Genomic DNA, 25791 nt, shown 5'->3' with positions numbered 1-25791 from the left:
GAGAGAAAATAGTCCTGATGCTCTGTGTTAGTGGTTAGGCCCCGGGAGAGAAAATAGCCCTGATGCTCTGTGTTAGTGGTTAGGCCCCGGGAGAGAAAATAGTCCTGATGCTCTGTTTGTGTTGTCTTATGGTGGTTACTGTTAGGTGTGGCTGCAGTGAAGAGAAGTTGAATACAGGCCAGTTTAGTCCTTGCTCTGATATCTCTGTGAGGAGGATTTCCCTGTTTCCGCCCCCTGACTACATGACTTGTCAGTACACTCTGGTCTGTTGCATGCTTCCTCTCTGGAGTGTGAAAATACATTGTTAAAGATTCACCTCAAATGAAAAGTAACTTTTTCTATAGTGATGTTACGGTGTGAGCTGAGGGTTCGGGCGGTGCGGTGTGAGCTGAGGGTTCGGGCGGTGCGGTGTGAGCTGAGGGTTCGGGCGGTGCGGTGTGAGCTGAGGGTTCGGGCGGGGCGGTGTGAGCTGAGGGTTCGGGCGGTGTGTGCGCACAGTTTCCTCTCTTGCCACGATTATGAAGTTGGGTGGGGGGGTGTGCACGCGTAGGGTGGTGGGTAGATTTTGTCATTGACAGGTAAGAATGTCTATTTCAGCAGCCACGTTGGCCGGTGGTCACACAGCGTTTTGGACAAGGGGAAAAAAAGTTCACCCAAAAGTTTATCCACGTGTAGAAGTTGGTTGAATTGACAAGAAAAGCTACCAAAGTGTGACTTTGTCCTCGTTTCTTTGCCAGCTGCATCGTTTTGGTCACACGCTAAGTTGTTTTTCAATATTACTTCGAGTTTGCTGCCACTTTATGCCGCTGGGAAGACGCCCGTCAGATTTCTTTCATCGTAGACAAACGAGTGCCCAAGTTACCACGGTAATGGCCTGTCCCTTAAATTAAGAGTCAACCGTTTTGAATGTTATATTGTTTTTGTGCATCTCTGGTCGATGTTCTACTGATTTTATTTTTTTCCCCGGTGTCATGTTATGTGTATCTGAGCTATTGCCGTTCATGTTATGTGTATCTGAGCTATTGCCGTTCATGTTATGTGTATCTGAGCTATTGCCGTTCATGTTATGTGTATCTGAGCTATTGCCGTTCATGTTATGTGTATCTGAGCTATTGCCGTTCATGTTATGTGTATCTGAGCTATTGCCGTTCATGTTATGTGTATCTGAGCTATTGCCGTTCATGTTATGTGTATCTGAGCTATTGCCGTTCATGTTATGTGTATCTGAGCTATTGCCGTTCATGTTATGTGTATCTGAGCTATTGCCGTTCATGTTATGTGTATCTGAGCTATTGCCGTTCCAGCAGGAAGAAATGAGTCCGGTATGACGTTGCGTTGCGAAAACGCCGCTCTCACTACACTGGAAGTTAATAGGAATACGATTTTTAGAATGCAGAAAATGATCATGTCAGATTTCAATACTGGCCAAGTCATAATGCTGGAGGTTGTCTTCTCTCCAATGAGCCATTGATCATATTTTGTTTGTATATTCCTACCTCGTGAAATGTTTATTTAACAGAGGGCCGAACACATTTCTCCTATTTGTCTGCCTCTTCAGTCCAGGGTGCATTGCATGGTAACCGTTGTAAATGTCAGACTCCACTCTGTGAGGCACATCGATCTGCAGGTTGAGCAAGTACATTAGTGTCTAATTTGAGAAACGGACACCTCGCAAGTCCTCAAGCTTCATTTAAATAGAACCCGACAAAACACCAGTCTCAACGTCAACAGTGAAGGGGTGATTCCAGGATGCTGGCCTTCTAGGCAGAGTTCCTCTGTCCAGTCTCAACGTCAACAGTGAAGAGGTGACTCCGTGATACTGGCCTTCTAGGCAGAGTTCCTCTGTCCAGTCTCAACGTCAACAGTGAAGAGGTGACTCCAGGATGCTGGCCTTCTAGGCAGAGTTCCTCTGTCCAGTGTCTGTGTTCTTTTGCCCATCTTAATCTTTTATCTTTATTGGCCAGTCTGAGATATGGCTTTTTCTTTGCAACTCTGCCTAGAAGGCCAGCATCCTGGAGTCGCCTCTTCACTGTTGACGTTGAGACTGGACAGAGGAACTCTGCCTAGAAGGCCAGTATCACGGAGTCGCCTCTTCACTGTTGACGTTGAGACTGGTGTTTTGTGGGTACTATTTAATGAAGCTGCCAGTTGAGGACTTGTGAGGTGTCTGTTTCTCAAACTAGACACTAATGTACTTGTCCTCTTGCTCAGTTCTGCACTGGGGCCTCCCACTCCTCTTTCTGTTCTGGTTAGAGACAGTTTGCGCTGTTCTGTGAAGGGAGTTGTACACAGCGTTGTACCAGAGCTTCGGTTTCTTGGCAATTTCTCACTTGGAATAGCCTTCATTTCTCAGATCAAGAATAGACTGATGAGTTTCAGAAGAAAGGTATTTTGTTTCTTACCATTTTGAGCCTGTAATCGAACCCACAAATGCTGATGCTCCAGATACTCAACTAGTCTAATGAAGACCAGTTTCATTGCTTCTTTAATCAGAACAAAAGTTTTCAGCTGCGCTAACGTAATTGCAAAATGGTTTTCTAATGATCAATATGATCAATTAGCCTTTTTAAAATGGTAAACTTGGATTCGCTAACACAAAGTGCCATTGAAACACAGGAGTGATGGTTGCTGATAACGGTCATTCGTTCTACTGTCTGAAAAGGTACAGAACTGATGCAGCATTTTTTAATTGTCTGAAGTTCTCAATTGTCTCTATGGACATGCTACTGTAGCTATGTTCTGTGTCTGCAAAGGCTTGAGGTAGATATTTCAGTTTTAACATCTTAGGTTGCTGGTCGTCCGGTTGCCAGACGTGACACAGTCGTTCAGTCTTTTTGTTCTCTCTTTATGGACACAACCCAGTCGTTCATTCTAAATATTCCATTGTCATACTGGCTCACATTGCCATAAGTTCTTATCCCTTGCTTGCTAGCTAGCCAACTACGGCTAACTTATTCACATCAGCCAGAATAACAACAAAGTAGCAGCATTTGCGGGTTTTTTTTATACATAGTTTTCTAGTGACATTTATTTGGATACATTCATAACAATGAGCTAATGATGTGCGGTTTTACCTGGCATAGACAATGTGCTCTCTTGTCATGACTCAGAGGAACTAGCCAACAACACAGCTAACACAATCATTTCAAACTGAAGCTGCAATGACGTTTAGTTTAATTTGACCTGTTTTTCTATTGACATTTCTTTGTATATATCCATAAAAAATTATGCCAGCTGATTCATGATTTAGACTGGCTGAGAAACGCTGCCTGCCTGTTTTTTTTGTTTTTTTTTCCCAACTTCTGGCACGTTCAATACTATTGGATAGCTGGAGATTGAATTTGAATATTAAAACGATGTTGCAAATGTCAGAGGCAGACCGCAAGGTTTCTACAAATCTCAGCTGTTGAAAACCAAATGCTACTCTAAAAGCAATGGGAGATCCTGTCTAGATGGAAACCAAGTTTATAAATTGCCTGGCTGGGCTGATGACAGTGGATTGCGCAGTGAGATGGAACAGAGTAAATAGGCATTTCAAAGTCATAGCTTTAGCCGGTGGTAACTTGTGGAATAGACACAGGCTGGAATGCGGTTTTAACCAATCAGCATCCAGAATAAGACCCACTAGTTGTATAAAACGGAATTGCCCAGCCCTAGCGGTCATACATGTTATAGGACCATTATTCTGCATTGTAAATTGATAAATGTCTTTTTTAAATGTCAAGCAAAATTGTCAATTTTTCACATCTCTAGTGTGTAGCTATGTTTGCTAGCTAGCTACCCAACACATGGAGACCATTGCATCGTGGGTTTTGTAGTAGACTTGAACTGCAACAGATATCCACATGTTGCTACCAACCTTATTATAACGACAAATTTAAAAATGTATTCCCAAAAAATATACACTGTAAATGATAGGATTTAGTATTTTTCCTTTTAAAGGAGCAGCTGAACATTTTTGTCTCACCTAATGATTGAGCATGGATCGCGCACAACTTTTATCCATGAACTTTTAGTCATTTCTTATTAAAACACTCATACTTTAATGCTTCTAGATTTCTACTTAAGAACACATCTAGGGGCCTCCCGAGTGGTGCATTGGTCTAAGGTACTGCAGTGCTAGCTGTGCCACTAGAGATTCTGGGTTCGAATGGGTAGAGCTGTTATCTTCCGAATAAACTCTTAAAGACCTAGTAATATTTTACATCAATAGCTGTCAATATTAATCGTCACCTTAATTCAGACTCATCTGAAAGGTGTAAACCAAGAATTATCTTCACGAAACATGGCTAACAAGTTGAATCAGCAAAACAAAATCGGGTTTATTTATTTAGTAAATACCTAACTAATTACACGTACACATAATGAATCATAACTTGATTACAAATGACATCATAAAGGAAAACGTCCCTAGCAGGCGGAACAGATATGACCGCTTGTTACACAAAAGAAAAAGGGTGAAAGAGCAGGAAGACTGAGGAACAAAGGGCGAAGCTGTGCTATCGTAAATACAGTTTATTTTATTTTACCTTTATTTAACTAGGCAAGTCAGTTAAGAACAAATTCTTTATTTTCAATGACGGCCTAGGAACAATGGGTTAACTTGCCTGTTCAGGGGCAGAACGACAGATTTGAACGGTTACTAGTCCAACGCTCTAACCACTAGGCTACCCTGCCGCCCCAGTATCTTATGCATTCTAAATTACCGCCCATTTGGAAAGGAAAATGCAATAAATACTCTTCGGTAGGTTGATGGTAGATGGAAGGTCGTGTTGCCCAACCAAGTCCTTTGACCTTTGAAGAATGTCACTGCTGTTAAATTGGATACTTTGTAGTAACGTCGTTGTGTGGTAGATGGAATACTCGCTGTTCCTTCCTAACCTGCGCTTGCAGCTGCTGTTGCTAACTCAACGGCTAGGAGGTATCACTTGAATAAGAGTTCAAAGTTCATACCACTCACAACCAAAGCTCACGCTGATGTTGGCTTCGTTCTGTAGTTATTATCTGAACCATTTTGACATAGGACCGTCGTCCTCACATCCTCGGAACAGGTTACATTTTCGTCAAGGCTTTATATAGGAAGGGAGAGGAGCGCGTGCTTGAAAAGTGTTATAACCCATGTCCCTTCACAGGGCGGGCCACTGATTGAGCAGAGCCCTACCTTATGAAAAACCCAAATCTCACATTTTAGAAGCTAAAATCACATTTCATGCCATTGCGAATAATTTCATATTCAAACATTTGAATTGAACAACAATACCATGTGAATCCGATAACTCTGTGTAGACTTTACACTGTAGACTATATGTCATCTTATTATTGATGAGAATGTCTCAGATGACAACCGAACCGACATCATATTCATTAAGTACCACCGTATATGTTCAATTGGTCGCATTACATTTACATTTAAGTCATTTAGCAGACGCTCTTATCCAGAGCGACTTACAAATTGGTGCGTTCACCTTATGACATCCAGTGGAACAGCCACTTTACAATAGTGCATCTAAATCTTTTAAGGGGGGGGGTGAGAAGGATTACTTTATCCTATCCTAGGTATTCCTGAAAGAGGTGGGGTTTCAGGTGTCTCCGGAAGGTGGTGATTGACTCCGCTGTCCTGGCGTCGTGAGGGAGTTTGTTCCACCATTGGGGGGCCAGAGCAGCGAACAGTTTTGACTGGGCTGCGCGGGAACTGTACTTCCTCAGTGGTAGGGAGGCGAGCAGGCCAGAGGTGGATGAACGCAGTGCCCTTGTTTGGGTGTAGGGCCTGATCAGAGCCTGGAGGTACTGAGGTGCATTACCAGAATATAGTTCATTTCCCCACCTTCTGATGTTCCCAGAATCTCTATGTTAACCAAGGGTTTTGCAAATGTAACATCAGTAGGGTAGAGAGAGGAAAAAGGGGGGAAGAGGTATTTATGACTGTCATAAACCTACCCGCAGGCCAACATCATGACAGTGTGTAACGATGTGTGTGTGTGTGTGTGTGTGTGTTCTCTCTCCCATCAGGATGATGTGGGCAGCAGGAGCGGTAGCAGCCATGTCTAGCATCACGTTCCCAGCCGTCAGTGCCATCGTGTCCCGCAACGCAGACCCTGACCAGCAGGGTAAGCTAATGCTAGCAAAAACTGTATTAGCCTCAATATGAGACTGCCCAATCGTAAATTGACCCCCTCTTTCTCAGATCTGAAATGTTATTCCAGATCACGTACAATGCTTAGTCTCGTAAACTTGCTCTCAAGATTGCAACTTAAATATTCAAGACCATTGTAGTGAATATGTCAAAGTTATATGGGGAAACTCAGTAGCAGAAGGTTGGGCTGGGCGATATGCCCCAGATATCATATTGCAACATTTTTGACAATGTTTTTAAAAAATAATAATAATAAAAGTTCTATGTTTTCTGAGTAGTTCGTGGAAACACATTATTATCAGTGATTTCAATGAGGCTTGTTCTCTCCTGATTTGTTTTATACTGTTCAATATTAAACTTCAACCAAATTTTCCATGATCAGAATAATTATTTTCCTCGAAACAGGTTTCTATCCAACTAATTTTTTTTTTTTGCGGGTAAAGAACATGTCACGACAGGCCTGATGGAAACAGCAAATTTATCTGGAAACTTTCCAAATGCTGACAAGACAAAAAAAAACACACTTGACAAAGTGGTATCTTTTTTTTGTGTCGGTAAGAGGTGTTATGAGAGGTTGAAACACCTTTATCCACACGTTGATATAATAACCATCATATTGAAGTAAACATGGAGTGACACGATATGTTGTGTGGTTCTTCCTCGGCTTGGAAGATGTTCTGTTTATACCGTATACGGGGGGGGTTCGAAATACCAATGGTATGATTTTTCAATACGTAACCCAAATGAATGTCTGTATATGTTTTAGGGTGCTATGCCACTAGTTATAACTCGCAGGCAGTGGTGGAAAAAGTACCCAACAATCATACTTGCGTGAAAGTAAAGATAACTTAATGGAAAATGACTCAAGTAAAAGTTACCCGACCCTCTTACTGCTGGTAGGAACATACCCTCTTACTGCTGGTAGGAACAGACCCTCTTACTGCTGGTAGGAACAGACCCTCTTACTGCTGGTAGGAACAGACCCTCTTACTGCTGGTAGGAACATACCCTCTTTCTGCTGGTAGGAACAGACCCTCTTTCTGCTGGTAGGAACAGACCCTCTTACTGCTGGTAGGAACATACCCTCTTTCTGCTGGTAGGAACAGACCCTCTTACTGCTGGTAGGAACAGACCCTCTTACTGCTGGTAGGAACAGACCCTCTTACTGCTGGTAGGAACATACCCTCTTTCTGCTGGTAGGAACAGACCCTCTTACTGCTGGTAGGAACAGACCCTCTTTCTGCTGGTAGGAACAGACTCTCTTACTGCTGGTAGGAACATACCCTCTTTCTGCTGGTAGGAACAGACCCTCTTACTGCTGGTAGGAACAGACCCTCTTTCTGCTGGTAGGAACAGACCCTCTTACTGCTGGTAGGAACAGACCCTCTTTCTGCTGGTAGGAACAGACCCTCTTACTGCTGGTAGGAACAGACCCTCTTTCTGCTGGTAGGAACAGACCCTCTTACTGCTGGTAGGAACAGACCCTCTTTCTGCTGGTAGGAACAGACCCTCTTACTGCTGGTAGGAACAGACCCTCTTTCTGCTGGTAGGAACAGACAGAACACCCTCTTACTGCTGGTAGGAACAGACCCACTTTCTGCTGGTAGGAACATACCCTCTTTCTGCTGGTAGGAACAGACCCTCTTACTGCTGGTAGGAACAGACCCTCTTTCTGCTGGTAGGAACAGACCCTCTTACTGCTGGTAGGAACAGACCCTCTTACTGCTGGTAGGAACAGACCCTCTTTCTGCTGGTAGGAACAGACCCTCTTTCTGCTGGTAGGAACAGACCCTCTTTCTGCTGGTAGGAACAGACCCTCTTTCTGCTGGTAGGAACAGACCCTCTTTCTGCTGGTAGGAACAGACCCTCTTTCTGCTGGTAGGAACAGACCCTCTTTCTGCTGGTAGGAACAGACCCTCTTACTGCCACCCAGCCCTAACTGAAAGTGCATCTCGATTGAATGGCTTTGTATCCGTCTCCTAGGTGTTGTCCAGGGGGTGATAACAGGTATCCGTGGTCTGTGTAACGGGCTCGGCCCGGCCTTCTATGGCTTTATATTCTACCTGTTCCATGTGGAGCTGACTGATCTGGACGCTGTAGACAGCCCTGGGAAAGAACCCAAACCTAACATGGCCAACCCTGCTGATGAGGTGAGACCATGGAGGATAGAGGACACACACACACACACACATATGGCCAACCCTGCTGATGAAGTGAGACTATGGAGGATAGAGGACACACACACACACGGCCAACCACACTGACGAGGTGAGACCGTGGAGGAGTGTATTGGACAGGACTGAGAGACAACGGTATAGGAGCATATATTCAGACAGTATTGATATCATGGCGTCACTCACCTATAAAAACATAGATGTCTCAGCCTTCAGACACTCCATTCATAATCTCCTACCTGCTGTACATCTGACTGAAGGGACAGTTGGGCACTTTGCTAAAACACACACATCCCCCTTTTTACAAAGAACATCCCTATTAATCATCAGTTTCTCTGCTCCTCTCTCTCTCTCTCTTCCTCCAGAGTTCCATCATCCCCGGCCCTCCCTTCCTGTTTGGGGCGTGCTCCGTACTGCTGTCTCTGTTAGTAGCCCTGTTCATCCCAGAGCACAGTGGCCCGGGCGTCCGGCCGGGAGGCTACAAGAAACACAACAACGGGGCCCAGAGCCACTCACACAGCCCTCCCAGTAGTGGGGCTGAGGGCAAGGAGCTGCTACTGGATGGCAGCTGTGTATAACACCAGCCTGGGGGCACAAACTCAACACTTGCTCCCCCTGAGCCCAAACAAGTGAACCATTACTTTCACACATGTTCCCAGATGAGTGGCCTCTTCTTCGGGCAGGGAAGATGCATGTGTGTGTGTGTGTGTCTGAACACCTAGTGGGCTGTGGTTTATTTGAAGCAGCTGAGTTGAGTGTGTGTGTGTGTGAGAGAGACTATCTTGGTTGAGCTGATCTCTGCCCTGAGAGTCTTGACAAGCAGGAAGAGGATAAAGGAGGTGGGGATGTAGAGTTCCTGCCAGAGGACTATGCATCACACCCATGTGTCCCACATGGGTGGGATCTGGTTGGAGTGAAGGTCATCTGAACTGTTACTAAGCTCTGTGTGATGTATTTGTCCAAAATGGCACCCTAGTCCCTATATAGTGCACTTCTTTTGACCAGGGCCCACTAGGGAATAGGGTACCGTTTGTGATGCAACCAATGTAGCCAAGCGACCCACTCTGACAACTGTTCTTTCCCTTAGAGATAGTCAACAACAGTTCTGCTGGCCAGTTTACAAGCTACCAAACTTCTGATTTTATTGTCTTAATATGGCAGATGAGAAAGCAGGTCTTCCTCTGTGTGTCCAAAGCAGGGAGAGAAGTTACCGTATGCCTCCAAAATGACCCCTATTCCCTTTATAGTGCACTACTTTTGACCAGCCTCTGGTGCACTATAAAGGGAAAGCGGGTGAAATTTGGGAGGCAAACACTGTAGAACTTGAGGAGAGCCTCTGAAGATCCATCTAAGAACCACTACCCATCCAGATGGGGACAGCACAATAGACATCAACCTCTCATGATTTTTCCAGAGGGACTTGAACCTAACATTTGACTGACCAACCTCCCATTCCATTGAATATCACATTTAACGGAGTTGTGTGTAAACCACTTTAGTTTTTCAATGTTTACCTTCCTGTCGTCTGTTCCGTTAGATTAGCAGACGGTACACGACCTTTTGGATTTTATATGTTTCCTGTGTTCATCACACACTTAAGGCTAGTTGTGTTCGAAGTTTTTATTCCAGAGAAATGTTGCCTTGGAAGTGACGTTGTCTTCATATTTAATATATTACAACAACCTGTATGAAGACTGTTGTCTGACTGTCTGAGGTGGGTCTGTAATTGTTGCTTTTGTTGCTATTGGAGCCTTGTTCTCTAATTCTACTCCTCACAACCCTCTTCGATGTGAATCTAGGCACAACCGTAGTTAACACACAGACTGGCATGACTTTAGTTCTGTTAACAACTTGCCCATAGACGGTTTCTGGTTCTTTATTCACAAAGTGTCTTGAGTGCTAATCTAGGATCAGTGTTGCCTGTTGGATCATAGTGGATATGATTATATGGTCGGGGGACATCCTGAGCCAAGATCAGCATTCCTACTGTAAGATACTTGGTCAATAAGTTTCCTGATCAGCAATGTTGGTATCAATGTGAGCACTGATATAGTTAATAAAACGGTCTGTAGTAATATAATTCATAGGTTGTTCTGCGGTAGGATAGTAGGTTAAATGTTGTGTGGCATTAGACAAGGCTGCGAATGTGGTTTTAGCTCCCGTGTCTGTCTGTCTTTGACTGCAAAGGTGTTGCAGATACTACTGTCAATCTTTGCTGTTGTACTTTTGAAACAATAGATTTTTTGTTGTTGTAAATGAGCCTCAAGTGCATTGAAATAACCAAATAGAACTGATTGATGTCAAAATGTTGGACATTTTCAGAATTTCTATTTAGTCAAATTATTAACTGTTTTGTGCCATATTTAAATTTAAAACACAAGGAAGAGGTAACATTAAAGTATTAGAACATGAAGGACAAACACTACAGCATCAAGACACTATCAAACACTACAGCATCAAGACACTATCAAACACTACAGCATCAAGACACTATCAAACACTACAGCATCAAGACACTATCAAACACTACAGCATCAAGACACTATCAAACACTACAGCATCAAGACACTATCAAACACTACAGCATCAAGACACTATCAAACACTACAGCATCAAGACACTAACACTACAGCATCAAGACACTATCAAACACTACAGCATCAAGACACTATCAAACATGTATCAGGCTTCCTGCAGCAGAGCCGTCCTTATGTGTGAGGGGGCGTGTGCATGATAATGTCAATTTCCTTTTTCATAATCACAACGTTTGTTTTTGTTAATTTGTTTTGACTACTTAAACTTTTTTTTCTTTTTTTGCAAAGTTTAAGTGCTATTTTTGAATAGCTTTTATCACTTAGATGTTCCAATGTTTTTATTTGTGGTTTTCTTCAACATTTTGGGGATTTATTGAATCTTTAGCTTTGCATTTAAAAACGTTTAATTTCTCAACGGTCAGTTCGATTTAACAATAAGCTGTTAATTTTGGTGAAATTGTATCAATAGATGACATCACTAGCATAGTTGAATGTTCTAAGGAATACGTGTTGTTATGCCAACCAAACAAACTATTTGTCATTTCAACTGAGTTAGCAGTGAGGCCATTAAACTTCTGCTCTACCTGTGTGTCCCGACTGGCACCCTATGGGACCTGGTCAAAAGTACTACACAACATAGGGAATAGATATGCCAATGCTCCAGAACATATTGAATTGGACCAACAACACACTTAAGGACAGTACAGCCAATGACTAAGATCCTATATTAATAATTACAATTAATTCTGTACCAGCCACAACCCCATTTACAACTCAAACATGTATTCCAGTCAATGTACAAACATTGTTTACTCAACGCGTGTGTGTGTGTGTGTGTGTGTGTGTGTGCACAAAACATGAGGAAAACCTTCCTCATATTGAGTTGGACCTCCTTTTTTTCCCTCAGAACAGCCTCATTTGGTCAGGGCATGGACTCTACACAGTGTTGAGTGTTCCACAGTGATGCTGGCCCATGTTGACTCCAATGCTTCCCACAGTTGTCAAGTTGTCTGGATGTCCTTTGGGTGGTGGACCATTCTGATACACACAGGAAACTGTTGAGCATTAAAAACCCAGCAGTGTTGCAGTTGTTGACACAAACCCGTGCGCCTGGTACCTACTACCAGACCCTGTTCTAAGACTCTTAAATCTTTTGTCTTGCCCGTTCACCCCCTGAATGGCACACATACACAATGCATGTCTCAATGATCTTAAATATCCTTCTTTAACCTTTTTCCTCCCCTTCATCTACACTGATTGCAGTGAATATAAGAAGTGACATCAATAAGGGATCATAGCTTTCACCTGGTCCCTCTGTCAAGGAAAGAGCAGCTGTTCCTAATGTTTTGTATACTCTGTGTGTATGTTAAAAGGAGATGGGATCCTACTGGTCTGATTGCTACAGTAGTGTGGCGCAACTATACTGAACAAAAATATAAACGCAACAGTTACAAAGATTTTACTGAGTTACAGATCATTTAAGGAAATCAGTCAATTGAAATAAATAATGCCCTAATCTATGGATTTCAAATGACTGAGAATACAGATATGCATATGTTGGTCACAGATACCTTATCATGCTGAAACATGAGGTGATGGAGGTGGATGAATGGCTGAACAATGGCCCTCAGGACCTCCTCACGGTATCTCTGTGCGTTCAAATTGCCATCGATTAAAATCCAATTGTGTTCGTTGTCTGTAGTTTATGCCTGCTTATGCCATAACCCCACCACCACCATGGGACTCTGTTCACAACGTTGACATATGTGGCCTGCATTTTGTGAGGCCAGTTGGAGCCGGCTGATGGTAGAGGTAGAGAAATCATGAGGGAAAAAAGAAGAAACCCACACACTTCTTGCTAGTATCACTGCTCTTTGTTAAGCTTCACGTATCAGCCTCGAGGCCTTCATCAGAGCGCTAGACAAATTGACATTTCAGCTCTGGTGGACATTCCTGCAGTCAGCATGCCAATTGCATTCTCCCTCAACTTGAGACATCTGATGCTTGTGTTGTGTGATTACAAAAATGCACATTTTTAGAGTGGCCTTTTATTGTCCCCAGCACAAGGTGCACCTGTGTAAAGATCGTGCTGTTTAATCATCTTCTTGATATGCCACACCTGTCAGTTGGATGGATAACTTGGCAAAGGAGAAATGCTCACTAACAGGGATGTAAACACATTTGAGAGAAATTCGTTTTTTTGTGCATATGGAACATTTCTGGGATCTTTTATTTCAGCTCATGAAACATGGGACCAACCCTTTTACACATTGCGAACATTTTTGTTCTGTATATATTTCTCATACTGACCGTGGTTCTGTGGGTCGCTCCTGTTTTGTAGTCCGATGTGGCCTGAGCCTCCCCTCCCCTCTGTGACTGGACCGGTGGAGGATGATTATCATAATAGCATGTAAACATGGGAATCTATTGGCAAAGTATTTATTAAAGATTTATTGTACATTGAGTTTTGACTTTGTCTTTTGCCACATACAGTACACTACATGTTAAAAAAAAAAAAAACATTTTTAAACATGTACTAGAAACGTGGTCGTGTTTATTAATGCACATCGTAGCAAAACGTTTTTGCAATGGAACAAATAGATTATTGCACTAAGATGGTACCTCCTGTATTCCGTTTCAGGCTTTATTTCATGTCATGCCCACTGAACACCGCCCAGGCGTCAGAGGACAGAACAAACACAGAACATTCTGTTCTTCGTTAGTGTTAAATTATCTTAGTATGGTAGTCATGTGAGGATGTTCTTGTTTTTAAAGCACCTCCCTCCCATACGAGGCTATTCAGAAACCACTGATGGAGCCCTTTTCATCTAAGCGGTTAGTATGAATGTTTAGTTTGTAGCTAGCTTTCCTTTCAATTGGCCACTGATTTTCATGCGAATATTCAAAAATCCGCAGTAAAACAATATGCAGGTTTCCCCACCAGAGGATGTTTCCATCAAATAGCCCTTTATCCGCAATAAGTCAATGTGTGATGACACCGTGCATATAAAAATTACTTTTGCAATTTTAATTCCAGTGTGCCGAATTAACTAAAAGTTAAATGGGTTTCCGTCGCATTTTAAACTCGACTGCTGGTAATGTCACAAATGTTGCGTCACATAGTAAGTGTGCCCACTCTGGTACTGGCATATGCATGTGAGCTCTAGCCAACAGCTCGCAGATAGTGAGGGTATAGTCTACATCAGAGATGGGCCATTTTGATGCGGGTAGGAGCCACAAAAAATCTCAACTCGTTAATGTCCTGCAATTCGAAACGTTAACGTAGAGATAATGTAGCAGCCCTCCAATACCATGACATCCTATACACCACATACAATCTAAAGCAACTTTTCATGACGGTGTGTCAATATGTGGACGTTGACAATTGGGGTCATGTGACCTGCCCAGAGAGAATTTGGGAGTGTGCACGCTCACCCAGCCTCTAGACGACGGCTGAACATTGGAAGAACAAACTGTGCCATGCAGTTCACCAGTCCCAATTTGAAATACATTTTGTAGCTGCATGGTCCGAGCCATAACATGAATCAGAATTCCCCTGTCCCGCCCTATCCTCTGCTGTCATGCACTGTTCTGTCCTGTATTAGTAATAAACAAGTCGTTGAGCCACAAGGTGGCAGCAGTGTAAGGTGGGGAAACTAACCTCTAACATTCTCTCATTGAGTCTATGAGAGGGAGAGAGAATCAACAAAAATGAAATAATAAGAAATGAACAGTTTCAAATGTTATAACATTGTCTAGTGTTGTAACAATGTGCAATTAGTTTAAGTATGAAAGGGGAAATAAATCAACAGAAATATGTGTCTGTCTGTAATGGGGTCACATTTTGCAGGAGGTTAGGAAGTGCAGCTCAGTTTCCACCTCATTTTGTGGGCAGTGGGCGCACAGCCTTGTCTTCCCTCGACAGCCTATGGTCACTGAGTCTGTACCGAGTCAAAGTTTTTCTTCATTTGGGGTCAGTCACAGTGGTCAGGCATAACCGCAGGGTGGGGGTTTAACTTGAGTTGAGGAAGCATGTTTTAGGCTTACCAGAGCTACTCCTATAATCTGACAATATAATCCTTATACAAAATATTAAGATAGAAAAATGTATGAATTAGCATCCCAGATGCCTATATCTGTACACAGTAGCCTATCGGGCAAGGATAAAGAAATGCATGTCAGTGTCGAACCATGCCACCCGCATGTCTCCATGTCTCTCTCTCGCTAGGCCTAAACTTCTCTTCCTTTGTGCATATACATACATACAAATAAACATTCAGAAAGTATTCAGACCCCTTTACTTTTTCCACATTTTGTTGCGTTACAGCCTTATTCAAGAAAATGGATTAAAAAATATATATATCAGCAATCTACACACAATACCCCATAATGACAAAGCAATTTGCAAATGTATTACAAATAAAAACAGAAATACTTTATTTACATATGTATTTGGACCCATTGCTATGAAACTTGAAATTGAGCTCAGGTGCATCCTGTTTCCATTGATCATCCTTGAGATGTTTCTACAACTTGATTGGAGTCCACCTGTGGTAAATTCAGTTGATTGAACATGATTTGGAAAGGCACACACCTGTCTATATAAGGTCCCACAGTTGACCGTGCATGTCAGAGCAGAAACCAAGCCATGAGGTAAAAGGAATTGTCTGTAGAGCTCAGATCTGGGGAAGGGTACCAAAACATTTCTGCAGCATTGAAGGTCTTCAAGAACACAGTGGCCTCCATCAATCTTAAATGGAGGAAGTTTGGAACCACCAAGACTCTTCCTAGAGCTGGCTGCCCGGCCAAACTGATCAATCGGGGGAGATGGGCCTTAGTCAGGGAGGTGACCAAGAACCCAATGGTCACTGACCGAGCTTGAGAGTTCCTCTGTGGAGATAGGAGAACCTTCCAGAAGGACAACCATCTCTGCAGCACTCCACCAATCAGGCCTTTATGGTGGAGTGTCCAGATGGAAGCCACTCCTCAGTAAAAGGCACATGACAGCCTGCTTGGAGTTTGCCAATACCAAGCGTCACCCCTGGAGGAAACCTGGCACCATCCCTACGGTGAAGCATGTTGATGGCAGCATCATGCTGTGGGGATGTTTTTCAGCGGCAGGGACTGGGAGACTAGTCAGGATCGAGGCAAAGATGATCGTAGCAAAGTACAGAGAGATTCTTGATGAAACCTGCTCCAGAGCACTCAGCCCCAGTCTGAGGTCTGCCTAACCTTCCTTCAGGACAATAACCCTAAGCACACAGCCAAGACAATGCAGGAATGGCTTCAGGATAAGTCTCTAAATGTCCTTGAGTGGCCCAGCCAGAGCCCCGACTTGAACCCGATCAAACATCTCTGGAAAGACCTGAAAATAACTGTGCAGCAACACTCCCCATCCAACCTGACAGGGCTTGAGAGGATCTGCAGAGAAGAATGGGAGAAACTCCCCAAATACAGTTGTGCTAAGCTTGTAGCATCATACCCAAGAAGACTCAAGGCTGTAATCGCTACCAAAGGGTCTTTAACAACAACTGAGTAAAAGGTCTGAATAATTAAGTAAATGTGATATTTCAGTTTTTTATTTTTAATCCATTTGCAAAAATTCAACCTGTTTTTACTTTGTGTGTAGATTGAGGGAAAAAAACTAGTTGATACATTTTAGAATACGGCTGGAACAACAATATGTGGAAAAAGTGAAGGGGTCTGAATACTTTCCCGAAGGAACCGTATATCTATACCTACCTTGTCACAACGCAACTGATTGGCTCAAACGCATTAAGAAGGAAAGAAATTCCACAAATAAACTTTTTAAGAAGGCACGCCTGTTGAAATTTAAATGTATTCCAGGTGACTACCTTGCGAAGCTGGTTGAGAGAATACCAAGCGTGTTTAAAGCTGTCATCAAGGTAAAGGGTGGCTACTTTGAAGATTCTCAAATAGAAAATACATTTTGATTTGTTTAACACTTTTTTTGGTTACTACATGATTCCATATGTGTTATTTCATAGTTTTGATGTATACAATGTAGAAAATAGTAAAAAGAAAAACTTGAATGGATAGGTGTGTCCAAAACTTTGACTAGTAGTGTGTGTGTGTGTGTGTGTGTGTGTGTATATATGCAGCTGAAGTCGGAAGTTTACATACACCTTAGCCAAATACATTTAAACTCCGTTTTTAACAATTCCTGACATTTAATCCTAGTAAACATTCCCTGTTTTAGGTCAGTTAGGATCACCACTTTTATTTTAAGAATGGATTCTATGGGTTTGAGGTCAGGGCTTTGTGATGGCCACTCCAATACCTTGACTTTGTTGTCCTTAAGCCATTTTGCCACAACTTTGGAAGTATGCTTGGGGTCATTGTCCATTTGGAAGACCCATTTGCGGCCAAGCTTTAACCTCCTGACTGGTGTCTTGAGATGTTGCTTCAATAAATCCACATAATATCCACATACCTCCCTCATGATGCCATCTATTTTGTGAAGTGCACCACTCCCTCCTGCAGCAAAGCACACCCACAACATGATGCTGCCACCCCCGTGCTTCACGGTTGGGATGGTGTTCTTCGGGTTGCAAGCCTCCCCCTTTTTCCTCCAAACATAACGATGGTCATTATGGCCAAACAGTTCTATTTTTGTTTCATCAGACCAGAGGATATTTCTCCAAAAAGTGAAGTTGCTAACCGTCGTCTGTCTTTTTTTTATGGCGGTTTTGGAGCAGTGGCTTCTTCCTTGCTGAGTGGCCTTTCAGGTTATGACGATATAGAACTCGTTTTACTGTGGATATAGATACTTCTGTACCTGTTTCCTCCAGCATCGTCACAAGGTCCTTTGCTGTTGTTCTGGGATTGATTTGCACTTTTTGCACCAAAGTACGTTCATCTCTAGGAGACAGAACGTGTCTCCTTCCTGAGTGGTATGACGGCTGCGTGGTCCCATTGTGTATATACTTGCTTACTATTGTTTGTACAGATGAATGTGGTACCTTCAGGCATTTGGAAATTGATCCCAAGGATGAACCAGACTTGTGGAGGTCTACAATTTTTTTTCTGATGTCTTGTCTAATTTCTTTTGATTTTCCCATGATGTCAAGCAAAGAGGCACTGCGTTTGAAGGTAGGCCTTGAAATACATCCACAGGTCCACCTCCAATTGACTCAAATTATGTTAATTAGCCTATCAGAAGCTTCTAAAGCCATAACATCATTTTCTGGAATTTTCCAATCTGTTTGAAGGCACAGTCAACTTAGTGTATGTAAACTTCTGACCCACTGGAATTGTGATACAGTGAAACATAAGTTAAATAATTGGTCTGTAAACAATTGTTCGAAAAATGACTTATGTCATGCACAAAGTAGATGTCCTATCCGACTTGACAAAACTTTAGTTTGTTAACAAGAAATTTGTGGAGTGGTTGAAAAACGAGTTTTAATGACTCAAACCTAAGTGTATGTAAACTTTCAACTTGAACTGTGTGTGTGTATGTATGTATGTATGTATGTATGTATGTATGTATATCACACAGTGGGTGCTCAAATCACAACAATTGTCTTGCTTTCTCATGATTTGGCTGGGTCTAATTGTATTACTGTCCTGGGGCTCTGTGGGGTCCGTTTGTGTTTGTAAACAGAGCCTCGGTACCAGCTGGCGAAGGGGACTCCTCTCCAGGTTCATCTGTCTATAGGTGATGGCTTTATTATGGAATGTTTGGGAGTCGCTTCCTTTTAGGTAGCTGTAGAATTTAACGTCTCTTTTCTGGATTTTGATCATTAGCGTGTATCACCCTAATTCTACTTTGAATGCATTGTATAGTTTTACATTGTACACGGAATGTTTTTGCAGAGTTCTGCATAAATTAGTCTTAATTTGGTGTTTGTCCCATTTTGTGAATTATTGGTTGGTGAGTGGACCCCAGACCTCACAACCATAGTGGCAATTGGTTATTTAACTGATTTGAAGTATTGTTTTTTAGCCAGATCCTAATTGGGATGTCAAATGTTATGTTTGTTTTGATAGTGTAGAAGAAACTTCTTGCCTTGTCTCTCAGATTGTTCACACAGCTTTGTGGAAGGTGTCTGTGGTGCTGATGTTTTGACCCAACGTAGGTATCGTTCTTTGTGCTCTAAGGCAACGGTGTCTAGATGGAATTTGTAGTCCTGGAAACTGGACATTTTTTGGAGCCCCATTATTTTTGTCTTATTATACTGAACAAAAAATATAAACACAACATGCAACAATGTCAATGATTTCACTGTTATAGTTCATATAAGGACATCAGTCAATTGTAATAAATACATTTGGTCCTAATTTATGGATTTCACGTGACTGGGAATACAGGTATGCATCTGTTGGTCACAGATACAGTACCATAAAAAAATAAAAAGATAAGGGCGTGGATCAGAAAACCAGTCAGTATCTGGTGTGACCTCTATTTGCCTCATGCAGCGCGACACTTCTCCTTCACATAGAGTTGATCAGGCTGTTGATTGTGGAATGTTGTCCCACTCATCTTCAATGGCTGTGCGAAGTTGCTGGATATTGGCGGGAACTGGAACACGCTGTCGTACAAGTCGAGCTCAATGGGTGACATGTCTGGTGAATATGCAGGCCATGGAAGAACTGGGACATTTTCAGCCTCCAGGAATTGTGTACCGATCCTTGCGACATGGGGCCCTGCATTATCATGCTGAAACATGAAGTGATAACGGTGGATGAATGGTATGACAATAGGCCTCAGGATCTCGTCACGGTATCACTGTGCATTCAAAATGCCATGGATAATATGTACACTGAACAAAAATATGAACCTAACATGTAAAGTGTGGGTCCCATGTTTCATGAGCTAAAATAAAAGATCCCAGAAATGTTCCATAAGCACAAAAAACTTATTTCGCTCTAATGTTGTGCACAAATATGTTTACATGCCTGTTAGAAGGCATTTCTCCTTTCCCAAGATAATCCATCCACCTGACAGGTTTGGCATATCAATAAAATGATTAAATAGCATGAGGGGAAATAGTAAAACTAAATGCAAAAGCACACATCAGACACATTTACCGTTTACTACAGTACTAAGTGGTTTACTGAAAATGACAGTTGATGAAACAAACCCAAGCCTCCATGGGGTTGTTGAGGAGGGACAATCTGAGTTTAGGACAGTCACACCTGAGGTGACCAGTATCTCTGACTGGCATTTTATCCTCTACGTGTTGAGGATTATTCTCTTCTGGTATACCAGGGTGTCTGGGGTGGTATGTACACACACACACACACACACACACACACACACACACACACAGCATAGATAGGACTGTCTGCTATCTACAGCAGCAGGATTAGGTATGTGGCAGTAACATAGACTTGAAGGGAGTCTCAGATGGATACTAGTAAGGTTCTTAGCCTTAATCCTGTCATTGGCCTCATTTAGTCCTTCATACTCTATGAAGGTGGACTGAGGTTCCATCATCCCAAACGGCACCCTATTCCCATCATAGTGCACTACGTTTGATCAGAGCCCAATGGGTAGTAGTGCACTACGTTTGATCAGAGCCCAATGGGTAGTAGTGCACTACGTTTGATCAGAGCCCAATGGGTAGTAGTGCACTACGTTTGATCAGAGCCCAATGGGTAGTAGTGCACTACGTTTGATCAGAGCCCAATGGGTAGTAGTGCACTACGTTTGATCAGAGCCCAATGGGTAGTAGTGCACTACGTTTGATCAGAGCCCAATGGGTAGTAGTGCACTACGTTTGATCAGAGCCCAATGGGTAGTAGTGCACTACGTTTGATCAGAGCCCTATGGGAAGTAGTGTGCTGTCTAGGGAACAGGGTGCCATTTGGGAGGCAACCTGAGTCTGTTTCTGGATCTGAATAGGATATTGATTCATCAGCACAATGAGGTCTGAAATCATCTAGTCTAATTAGTCATCGAAATGGATGGACGGTTGGTGAGCTGAAAGAAGATACAGCACAGCCAGTTGTCAAAGTTTACAATTACTTCAAAGTCTTTCAAAGGAAAATCTCCAGATAATATATTCTGGATCTCTTCCATGTGATTTTCAATATGAATAAATTGTGAATTTAATGACATTGGGTACAGATGTTGTCCGTCGATCCCGATATCGCAAATCAACACATAAGCAGAGTTCACCGTTTTCCCTGAGCTCTCGGTCACACAACTCTCTGTTACAATGGAACTGATAATTGTCTGGCAAGGTTAAGACAGTAACATGTTTTAACATGTGCATCTTTAAAGAAGTGTTTATACTTCTAAGGCGCAAATGAAAAAGGATTTATTTCTAACGTGCAAATAAAGAGCCTGTAAAAAAATAACAAGCATTATTTGTCCCTCTGTGTCAGGATGAAATGATCCATGGGACTGAGGAGACCTGCTGGAATGTATTGTGATGCAGAGACGCTGTCATAGCAGATTTAGCTTCCAGCTCCAGATTAAGGTGCCCGAGACTGGAAGAATGCTTCCAAATGTTGGAATTGGCTCAGGTCCACACACACACACACACCAGACACACACACACTGGACACACACACACACCGGACACACACACACCGGACACACACACTCACCGGGCACACACACACCGGACACACACACACCGGACACACACACACCGGACATACACACACCGGACACACACACTCACCGGACACACACTCACTGGACACACACACACACACACACACACTGGACACACACACACGCTGGACACACACACTCACCGGACACACAAACACACCGGACACACAAACACACCGGACACACACACACACACACACATCGGACACACACACACACACATCGGACACACACACACACCAGACACACACACACCGGACACGGACACACTGGACACACACACACTGGACACACACACACAGGACACACACACACCGGACACACACACCGGACACACACACACACCGGACACACACACACACCGGACACACACACACCGGACACACACACACTGGACACACACTCACCGGACACACACACGCACCGGGGACACACGCACCGGGGACACACACACACAAGCACAGACGGACGCATGCAGACACCCACATACACACAGTCAGATAATTCCATAGTAAATGAGTATGTCCATTATCCCCTCAAAGCCCCAGCATCCATCAGTCCAGAAGGAGGAACGCTAGAAAAGGGCAGCAGGAAGGCATCTTTCTTCCGGACGGTCCAGAGGGGAAGCGGGCCAGGTGGAAGAGGACGTCATACTCAGACAGAGGGTAGAGAGGATGGAGGGCATTACCTCTTCCTGACGGGACAGTGTGGAACGCAGTGGCGCCCTGGCGGAGTCCTCGTATGAATCACTCTGTGAACTTTATTGTTGTTTCTGTCAGGCAGCTTGGTGTGAAAGGGTTTCTGTCTGTCCCCTCTGCAGTTCCCTTGTTCTATACCGAGACCTCCAGACTGGCTGCGCCCTTCCCTCCCGCCGGCCAGCTTGATTGGGTTGACCATTAACACTGGGATGGGTGTGTCCCACCCACCGCACTGCCGCTTGGACAAAGCCTGAGTCCCAAATGGCACCCTATTCCCTATATTGTCCCCTACATTTGACCAGGGCCCTGTAGTGCACTACAGTGTGTAGGGCATAGGATTCCATTTGGGATGCAACCAGGAGAGCATAAGGACCTCTGGGAGACATGCCTGCTGACTTTGTTCTGTCAGGGAAAGGTTGGGAACTGTGAAGGTTGGACAGAACCCGCCATGAAGGTCCCCCCCCCCCCCCCTCCTTCCTTCCCCTTCCCCGCATATCTATCTTCTCCAAGACATGCACTTCATGGCACTGTGGACTTGGCAGGATGACAAAAACTAGGCTGAGCTACAAATATTATTATACATGATAAAAGAGAGAGAGGCCTTCACACGAATCTTATCAGACTGAACCCTGACCCTGTTGTTTTAGTTGTCAGACAGCCTCTGTCAACAACAGCCTTCTGATTCTGACTACATGTGTCAGTCCCAAATGGAACCCTATTCCATATGTAGTGCACCACTTAGCCATAGGGCTTTGGTCAAAAGTAGTGCACCACTTAGCCATAGGGCTCTGGTCAAAAGTAGTGCACCACTTAGCCATAGGGCTCTGGTCAAAAGTAGTGCACCACTTAGCCATAGGACTCTGGTCAAAAGTAGTGCACAACTTAGCCATAGGGCTCTGGTCAAAAGTAGTGCACCACTTAGCCATAGGGCTCTGGTCAAAAGTAGTGCACCACTTAGCCATAGGGCTCTGGTCAAAAGTAGTGCACCACTTAGCCATAGGGCTCTGGTCAAAAGTAGTGCACCACTTAGCCATAGGGCTCTGGTCAAAAGTAGTGCACCACTTAGCCATAGGGCTCTGGTCAAAAGTAGTGCACCACTTAGCCATAGGGCTCTGGTCAAAAGTAGTGCACCACTTAGCCATAGGGCTCTGGTCAAAAGTAGTGCACCACTTAGCCATAGGGCTCTGGTCAAAAGTAGTGCACCACTTAGCCATAGGGCTCTGGTCAAAAGTAGTGCACCACTTAGCCATAGGGCTCTGGTCAAAAGTAGTGCACCACTTAGCCATAGGGCTCTGGTCAAAAGTAGTGCACTACATACAACCTTAGAAATATAGAACCTGAAAGGGTTCTTCGACTGCCCCCACAGGAGAACCCTGTGAAGAAACCATTTTTGATTCCAGGTTTTTGTGTTGCATGACGCCCCTGCTCCAGACAGTCTTAAGTTGTTGTCTGTAAGAACCTCAGTTCACCCTTAAAACATGTATTTGTAGTTATAATGAAGTCATTGACTAGACTTGGCATGTATTTGTTCTCTCCTTATTTCCATAACAAATGATGGGAAAGGAAATGGTTCTCTTCGACTGGGAACTGAGAGCAAGATATATCTGGACACAAAATACTGTCCTGCTTCAATTTCCTGAACAGGTTCCTGAAATACATTGTCAAGGAGGTAAAACATGCATTACCACAATCACTCTATCAGTCACCTCATATTGCTAAATTAAGGTTCATTTCTTCAAAGGAAATTGTCAACATGTGGTTGTTATGAAATGATTGTATAATGCTTATGAATGTGTTATGTAAGGGTTGCTAATATGTTTGATTTATTTTACCTTTTATTTTGCAAAACATAAACTAAAAGCTGATTGACATAATTCGGAGGAGACCAAATGAGTCTCCCATCCCTGAGACCGGGTAATTTTAATTTAACCAGGCAAGTCAATTAAGAACAAATTCTTATTTACAATGACGGCCTACACCGGCCAAACCCGGACGACGCTGGGCGATTTGTGCAGCACACTATGGGACTCCCAATCATGGCCGGTTGTGATACAGCCTGTATTCGAACCAGGGTGACTGTAGTGACACCTCTAGCACTGAGATGCAGTGCCTTAGACCTCTGTGCCACTCGGGAGCTTGTAATTTGTACATCTAAAGGTTATTAATGATGTTAGGTATGGCAGAGGTTTTTGTAAGAGAGCTTTATAGATAAAAAAGCGAGGAATGAATAGACCTACGTGATTTCAGAGGGCCAGCCTACTTTCTGGTAAAGATGTGGCCTCCCAAGTGGTGCAGAGGCCTAAGAGGTTTAAGGTTTGATCCCAGACTGTGTCACAACCGGCCGTGACCTAGTGTCCCATATGGCGGTGGACAATTGGCCCAGTGTCGTCCGGATGAGGGGAGGGTTTGGCCAGGTGGGCTTTACTTGGCTCATCGCGCTCTAGCGACTCCTTGTGGCGGGCCGGGCGCCTGAAGGCTGACTTTGGTCGTCAGTTGAACAGTGTTTCCTCTGACACATGATGCGGCTGGCTTCGGGGGCTAAGAAGCGCGGCTTGGTGGGTCTTCTTTTGGAGGACGCATGACTCGACCTTTGCCTCTCCTGAGCCCGTTGGGGAGTTGCAGATGAGACGATATCGAAATCACGAAATTGGGGAGAATTTATTTTGAATAATAAATAAAAGGAAGTGATGTGTACTGAACCTATCATCTGTAATAATACGTATATAATATGTAATAATACGTATATAATATGTAATAATACGTATATAATATGTAATACGTATATAATATGTAATAATAAGTATATAATATGTAATAATACGTATATAATATGTATATAATATGTAATAATGCGTATATAATATGTAATAATACGTATATAATATGTAATAATACGTATATAATATGTAATAATATGTATATAATATGTAATAATACATATATAATATGTAATAATACGTATATAATACGTATATAATATGTAATAATACGTATATAATATGTATATAATATGTAATAATACGTATATAATATGTAATAATATGTATATAATACGTATATAATATGTAATAATACGTATATAATATGTAATAATACGTATATAATATGTAATAATATGTATATAATATGTAATACGTATATAATATGTAATAATACGTATATAATATGTAATAATACGTATATAATATGTATATAATATGTAATAATACGTATATAATATGTAATAATACGTATATAATATGTATATAATACGTATATAATATGTAATAATACGTATATAATATGTAATAATACGTATATAATATGTATATAATATGTAATAATGCGTATATAATATGTAATAATACGTATATAATATGTAATAATACGTATATAATATGTAATAATATGTATATAATATGTAATAATATGTATATAATATGTAATAATATGTAATAATACGTATATAATATGTAATAATATGTATATAATATGTAATAATATGTATATAATATGTATATAATATGTATATAATATGTAATAATATGTAATAATACGTATATAATATGTAATAATATGTATATAATATGTAATAATACATATATAATATGTAATAATACGTATATAATATGTATATAATATGTAATAATACGTATATAATATGTAATAATACGTATATAAT

The 25791-nt window shown here is 42.4% G+C and overlaps 1 protein-coding gene across 1 annotated transcript in view; it reads left to right on the top strand.

The window, feature by feature from the left end:
* The window catches only part of mfsd14a2 (major facilitator superfamily domain containing 14A2), a 48976-nt gene extending 35671 nt beyond the window's left edge, over positions 1-13305 (top strand). Inside the window, exons 10-12 of the mRNA XM_065013756.1 lie at positions 6010-6107; positions 8117-8283; positions 8673-13305. Coding sequence (XP_064869828.1) covers positions 6010-6107; positions 8117-8283; positions 8673-8885 — 478 coding nt within the window. The 3' untranslated portion in view covers positions 8886-13305. The remainder of the gene's footprint in view (positions 1-6009; positions 6108-8116; positions 8284-8672) is intronic.
* The last annotated feature ends 12486 nt before the right edge of the window (positions 13306-25791 follow it).

Source organism: Oncorhynchus nerka, linkage group LG9b (assembly GCF_034236695.1).
Source record: "Oncorhynchus nerka isolate Pitt River linkage group LG9b, Oner_Uvic_2.0, whole genome shotgun sequence".
Taxonomy (NCBI): domain Eukaryota; kingdom Metazoa; phylum Chordata; class Actinopteri; order Salmoniformes; family Salmonidae; genus Oncorhynchus; species Oncorhynchus nerka.
Note: the sequence above shows the minus strand (reverse complement) of the source record. Positions and strands in the feature narration are given on the sequence as shown.